The sequence below is a fragment of the Hesperophylax consimilis genome, unplaced genomic scaffold, assembly GCF_061612785.1.
Source record: "Hesperophylax consimilis isolate HC1 unplaced genomic scaffold, BYU_Hcon_1.0 scaffold_100, whole genome shotgun sequence".
NCBI classification, from domain to species: Eukaryota; Metazoa; Arthropoda; class Insecta; order Trichoptera; family Limnephilidae; genus Hesperophylax; species Hesperophylax consimilis.
In genome coordinates, this window is record NW_028301326.1 from 3,461 (window position 1) to 10,941 (window position 7,481).

Sequence of the window (7,481 nt, forward strand, 5' to 3'; positions counted from 1 at the left end):
CGACCCATATCAGTAATCTCGAACATAGCAAAAAATTTTGAAAAGATAGTTAAAAAAAGGATAAACCAATTTGTAAAATGTAATAAATTAATTAATGAAAATCAGTTCGGTTTTATGGAAGGTAGAAGCACTCAGGATGCAATTGCAAAATTAACTAGTCTTGTTCATAATTCATTAGATAAATCATTAAAATGCATTGGAATTTTCATAGATCTTAAAAAAGCTTTTGATAGCATATCACACGACAAACTTATAAGTAAATTAAGAAACATTGGATTAAGTGGTACAGCTATAGAATGGATAAAAAGCTACCTTTTCAAACGCCCTCAAGTCGTAAAAATCAACGATGTACTTAGTCAACAAAAAACAAGTCACTTCGGCATACCTCAAGGTACAGTCCTGGGACCGTTACTGTTTATCATTTATGTAAATGACGTCATATTCAATCAAAGATTAAATGGAAAAATAATATCTTATGCTGATGACACTGTCATAATAATTGAAGGTACTGATTGGAATAATGTTAATAACTTAGCAAATACTGATATTAATGTACTGAAAAATTGGTTCGATAAAAACCTCCTCTCATTAAATACTGAAAAAACAAAATGTATCCCATTCTCTATCAACAAATTTAAATTAATACCAGAAATAAAAATTATAATACATCAACTTAAATGTAACAGAACTAATTGCAATCAAGAATGTTCTATACTCAGTCTAACTTCTGAAATTAAATATCTTGGCATATATATAGATCAACATTTTAAATGGAAAAAACAAATTTGTGAACTTGTCAAAAGAATTAGAAAATGTATTTAAATATTTATAAGACTTAGAAATATTCTTAGACTAGAAAACCTAAAAAGAGTGTACTATGCAATTGTACAATCTATATTACAATATGGTATTATTGGCTGGGGAGGAATTTATAACAATGTATTAAATCCACTTAAAATAGTTCAAAGATTGATAATTAAAGTAATATTGAAAAAACCATCCAAATTTTCTACTGAGATTCTCTTTTCAATATTCAATGTACCCACAATAGACAATATATATAAAAAATATTCAATTCTACAAATTTATAAAGAAATACAGTTAAATAACTTACAATTCAATTCATCAGTAAGATATCAAAAAACTATCAAAATCCCAAAACTTAATACAAAGCACACACAAAATACCTATCTCTATCTAGGTATAACATATTTTAACATCCTTCCATTATATCTAAAAAATATTGAAGATATTCAGGAATTTAAAATAAAATTAAAAAATTCCCTAAAACTACAATAAAAGTCCATATCTTACTCTTATTATTATTTCCTTCAAATCTTGAAACTGTATTATTGATAAATCTTGTCTATTTCTTACTTATCCCTTTGGTTTTGCAAATATATTATTTACCTACTTACATGATTCCATATAATTGAGCTAGGATTCCCTCACCAAACACAAGAGCCTTGTCTCTTTATGGTGAGGAAAAGCTATTATTATTTACCTTGATAACACTGTATAATATGTATAATTGTAAATTTATTGTAAAAAACATACAAATATTAAATAAAAAAAAATAAAATAATACAATAAATATAACCCAGAAATTTAATACCTTAGTAAATTAAATAAACATCATTTGATAATTAGATACAATTAATAGATCAACTACATTTTGCACCACCAGGGTCTAAGCTCTGCTGGTCTAAGTGCGCACTTGAAGTGAAATTACACTAAACTGCGCTATATAAATGCGATGTTATTTTTTTATTTATAATGTTTTACATTTCACCAAATGAAACAGTTCCATTTGAAGTCATAAAATGTATTTAAGCGAACGTCTATCGGAATATTGTTGAGCTAAATATATTTACATAATCGGAGTTTATGTTTCGCAAATTTTAGATTCGTATCATAGGCGCGTAATACTGCGAAGTTGTAAAAGAAATGCTACAATTTTATGGTTGGTACTTAACTGTCTTGTTACTGTCCCGCCAGGAACATGTAATGAAATAATGTAAAGTAAACTCAGGGGTATTCAATGACGAATTAATAATTTTAAACAAACATATTAAATCGCAAATAATTCTTCGTTGGGATAATTTTAATAAATGTAATAAATTAAGAAGGTAGCCGTTATTTTGGCATTCTCTAAGAATTGCTTTTCTAAAATTTAGATATCATAATAATTTATTTTGGAATCTTTCAAAGATACGTGAACGAACTTCATAATTTGGAGACTAAACTGTGGAATTATACTCGATATGACTCCTAACTAGTAACATATACAATGTTTTGATAGTGTAGATTTTGTGAAAATTATTAGATAATCTTAATATAAAGCCCAACATTTTCAAAGCTTTCTTGGATATAATTTCTATATGCTTTATAAAATTGAGTTTCATGTCAAACCAAATAACGAGTCATTTTTTTCCGAGACAGAAACTACCGATATATCTGATAAAAAAATAAAATAAACTACTTATAGCATAAATTCTAAAATGATGAAAGTATCTTTGCAATTAATTATAATTTTTAATATTCATAATTACAAACAAAAAATATTCTTCATCTTGATACTCACAAATCTTCTAGACACAAGCGCCAGCTTCTATAGAAGAGGAAAAAAAGAGTATAATAATTGCTTATGTGCCGTAACCCACTCCTCCAACGAGACAAAACCGCTGCCCTTGTCTGCCCCCACTCTCCTGCTGAACTACGAGCAATTAAATCGAATAATCATTCGATAGTTTTGGTGTTTTGATTAAAATATTTCGATCTTGTACATGATTCGATCCCGCCCATCACTAGTGTAACTTCTCTGACAGCTATTAAATAAATTATCTATGAAATTTCTTTCTCATTTTTCTCAAGGTCGCTGCAGCCGCACAGTCATCGGGACGAAGAATCTCCTAGTCCTGACGTGTGCGGCTAAGGAGGTTAATAAATCAGTTTCTTCACACAGTCGTTTTGAAAGGGTGGGTCCCCTCCAATTGCCAACTAATATTAAACAAGACGCAATTGCAATAAAACTATCCTTAACCTAGAAGGTCAGTTTCCTGATAATTATTATAATTGACTTTGACTTCATTACTGTCTATGAATAACTTAACTAAAGTATTTTGTCAACACATGCTTTCGTTTATCCTTTTTCCATACTCTGTTTAACCCACTTTGTTAATTTTACCATCTCATACTTGTGATAGGTTTACGTTAGTGCTAATACCAAATATTCATCGCTATTTGATAGCAGTCGTTATAACCAATCAAACTGTCCGACCACGGTTCTTAAATTTGTGCTATGGCATACTCAAATACATAATTGCGCTGTGTATAACGCGACCTAGCTTAAATTTAGCCATCGGTACACCTAACTTACGGATTCTATTTAGTGTTTTGTAAGGAACGTTTAAACTTATACGTCAAAACGTCAAACTTTCCATTTTTAGTCTAGGATTCGAAGGGCATATGTTAAACATAATCGCAGATTATTTAAAAAAAACATGTATTACCGATATTTGTTAAATGCAGAACGACAATACGGTTTTATCTCTAGTTATTGAGTTATCTGACAATCGAAGACCATTTTTAAACCGTTTTCAAACGTCTTAACTTCAGTCTAAGATACAGTCGCAATTATATCCTCATTTCAAATTACGTGTTTTGACGAACTTACGACTTCATTGTTTTGACAGATTATTCCAAGCAAAACCAAATGTTCAAAGCTTATTCATTGAGTTCCGTCAAATTACAAATATGTTCTGTTTCAGGTATGCTTGTTTGGGCTTGAAACAATTACCAAACGCTACCACAGCAGTGCCATGGATCTACTAAATCCAGAGACTGTTACGATCAAGACGGAACTAGGACCCCAGGAAGGAGGCGGAGGTGAAATTTCAAATATGGATATAGATGTCGACCTCCCAGATGTAAAGAAGGAATGTTTGGAATATGCGGAAAGTACGCAGACAGCCAGTTAGTTGCAATGCATATGTACAAAATGTTCATTTAAGTTTTTTACACATCTTTGGATCTACCGGATCTGCCCTGATGATGGACACTGCAACGATGTCCGAAACGTCGGCTAAAGAAGGAGTTAGCGCAACACGGCATAACACCCCAAAAAAAAAAAAGTTCATTTGTTCATCGATAATTAATTAACTTTATTTAATTTTTTCAGGTTGCTTTAATGTGGAGTCTGTTACCAGCAAGGCGGATCTTCGACCCCGAGAAGAAAATAGAGGGGGATTTACTTATACGGAAATTGACATAGACCTGCCGAATATTAAAAAGGAATGCCTAGAACGTTTTGAAAGAATTAACCAGAGAGCAGGTAAAATCTTTTTTTTAATAGTTCAGTGAATCTATATAAAAACGGCCCAAACTGGAAATTAGGCAAATGCTGAATTTTAGCAGGTGAATAGTATCTAATACGGGAAGTATTTTTACAAAAGTTGCACTTAAGCCATTGTGTCTCCTAAACTAAAACAAAACGTCAGAAAGTTATTTCCAGAAAGAATTCAACAGTACCCAAAAATAATGTAATATATAACTATTTGCCACTGCAATAGTTAAGTAAATTGGAATAAGATTTGTATGAAAAAAAAGAAAATTAAATTATTTTGCCAAATTTAATAAACTCATTCCTAAGACAGAAAATAAATTAAATTTTATGGAAGACTGAAATTTGAGAAAAAAAAAGTTTTTGATGCTAAGCTACCTCATGGATATCGTGGAAAAATAAATATAGTTTTGTCATTAGGAATTTACGATACATTGATTCATATTTGAATTGTGATGCAGGCAAGACATTTGCTTGTGTACGACGTCCTCTCTTGCCGTATTTACACATATTTGGTATTTGCCATAAAATATGACTTTGCTGGAAACTGCCAAACTACACCACACTTTAAACTTGCTGAGTTGTTTTTTTGTAAATACCGCATCAAAGTCAAAACTGCTCCGTACCATTTTGGGCAATTGGAGTATGTTGTGAATAGTATTTAGTTGAACCCCGACCACCAGATTACTAATCGAGAGCCTTACGGCTCGAATTCGGAGGTCGCCATTTCTACCAAAAGGTTCCCGGTTTCTTAAGTTTTCACCTCATCTTATTTGGAACATGAACATTTTTTTTGTTTTATAATGCATTTATAATAAATAAAAATTGTTGGAAGAAAACATCATTCTATCGACTTTTAACTACAACTGGTGGTGCTCAAGAGCAAATGGTTTTCCGTTCTTGAAGGATAAGTATGGAAATGCATGGGAATCAGACATCTGGGGTCATTCCCATTTCCTAAATAAACCTTAAAGTCTCTTTACAAATTCACGCTTCTACATTACGAACTTCTACACATACAAAACCGATGTTTATAAGATTTAGATATTTCTGCTCTACTGTTTTTCTATTTTTTTATGAATTTACTAATGTAAGTGGAAATAATAAGTTACACTTAACCCTTTTTGTCCGTATTCTTTTTCAGATTTGTCGCCAGATCTTAAGACGCATCCTGGGGAAAACTCCAGCCATCCTATGTCAAACTTTGAACCCCAATTTCGCACTCATACTGGAGAAAACCCATTTTCATGTTCTAAATGCAACTATTCATCTTATCGGAAGGGCGTTTTGAAGAGCCATATGTTAACTCACACTATAGAAAAACCTTATTCATGTTCTTTGTGCAACAATTCATTTACTCAAAAGAGCAGTCTGACCAGTCACATGCTGAATCACAATGGAGAAAAACCTTTTTCATGTTCTTTGTGCAACAAATCATTTACTCAAAAAGGTCATCTGACCAGGCACATGCTGACTCACACTGGAGAAAAACCTTTTTCATGTTCTTTGTGCAACAAATCATTTACTCAAAAAGGTCATCTGACCAGGCACATGCTCACTCACACTGGAGAAAAACCCTTTTCATGTTCCTTGTGCGAAAATTCATTTATTCAAAAGAGCAGTCTGACCGGTCACATGCTGACTCACACTGGAGAAAAACCTTTTTCATGTTCTGAGTGCAACTATTCATCTCATCGGAAGGTCGCTCTGATGAGCCACATGTTGACTCACACTAAAGAAAAACCTTATGCATGTTCTTTGTGCAACAAATCATTTACTCAAAAAGGTCATCTGACGGGCCACATGCTGACTCACACTGGAGAAAAACCTTTTTCATGTTCTGAGTGCAACTATTCATCTCATTGGAAGGGCGCTCTGATGAGCCACATGTTGACTCACACTAAAGAAAAACCTTATGCATGTTCTTTGTGCAACAAATCATTTACTAAAAAAGGTCATCTGACGGGCCACATGCTGACTCACACTGGAGAAAAACCTTTTTCGTGTTCTTTGTGCCACAATTCGTTTACTCAAAAGAGCAGTCTGACCAGTCACATGCTGACTCACACTGGAGAAAAACCTTTTTCATGTTCTGAGTGCCATAATTCATTTACTCGAAAAAGCATTCTGACCAGACACATGCTAACTCACACTGGAGAAAAACCTTTTTCATGTTCCTTGTGCGAAAATTCATTTATTCAAAAGAGCAGTCTGACCGGTCACATGCTGACTCACACTGGAGAAAAACCTTTTTCATGTTCTGAGTGCAACTATTCATCTCATCGGAAGGTCGCTCTGATGAGCCACATGTTGACTCACAGTAAAGAAAAACCTTATGCATGTTCTTTGTGCAACAAATCATTTACTCAAAAAGGTCATCTGACGGGCCACATGCTGACTCACACTGGAGAAAAACCTTTTTCATGTTCTGAGTGCAACTATTCATCTCATTGGAAGGGCGCTCTGATGAGCCACATGTTGACTCACACTAAAGAAAAACCTTATGCATGTTCTTTGTGCAACAAATCATTTACTAAAAAAGGTCATCTGACGGGCCACATGCTGACTCACACTGGAGAAAAACCTTTTTCGTGTTCTTTGTGCCACAATTCGTTTACTCAAAAGAGCAGTCTGACCAGTCACATGCTGACTCACACTGGAGAAAAACCTTTTTCATGTTCTGAGTGCCACAATTCATTTTCTCAAAAAAGCATTCTGACCAGGCACATGCTAACTCACACTGGAGAAAAACCTTGTTCATGTTCTTTGTGCAACAAATCATTTACTCAAAAAGGTCATCTGACGGGCCACATGCTGACTCACACTGGAGATTAACCGTTTTCATGTTTGAAGTGTAACTACTCATGTACTCTAAAGGGAAATTTGACGAAGCACATGCTGACTCACAGTGGAAAAAAACCTTTTTCGTGTTCCGACTGCAGTTTTTCGTGTTTTCAAAAGAGATATTTGTATAAACAATCATTATTATGTCCCGATATCTCAGGCGGTAGAGCATGTGACTCTTTATCTCAGGATCGTGGTTTTGAGCCTCACGTTGGGCGCCATTGTAATAGAATAATGTGGCTAAAATTAATAAAGACGCGTTGGTGCGCTATTGTAACAAAGTAATAATGATCAT

General features: G+C 33.5%; 1 protein-coding gene across 1 annotated transcript; it reads left to right on the plus strand.

Annotated features, from left to right (window-relative positions):
• Positions 1-3,770: 3,770 nt before the first annotated feature.
• LOC149408752 (uncharacterized) lies at positions 3,771-7,177 on the plus strand (the record flags this gene model as incomplete). Its single annotated transcript, XM_089650469.1, has 3 exons — positions 3,771-3,888; positions 4,181-4,333; positions 6,129-7,177. Coding segments are annotated over 3 exons (1,320 nt in total), but the record flags the coding sequence as incomplete, so codon positions are not given.
• Positions 7,178-7,481: the final 304 nt, after the last annotated feature.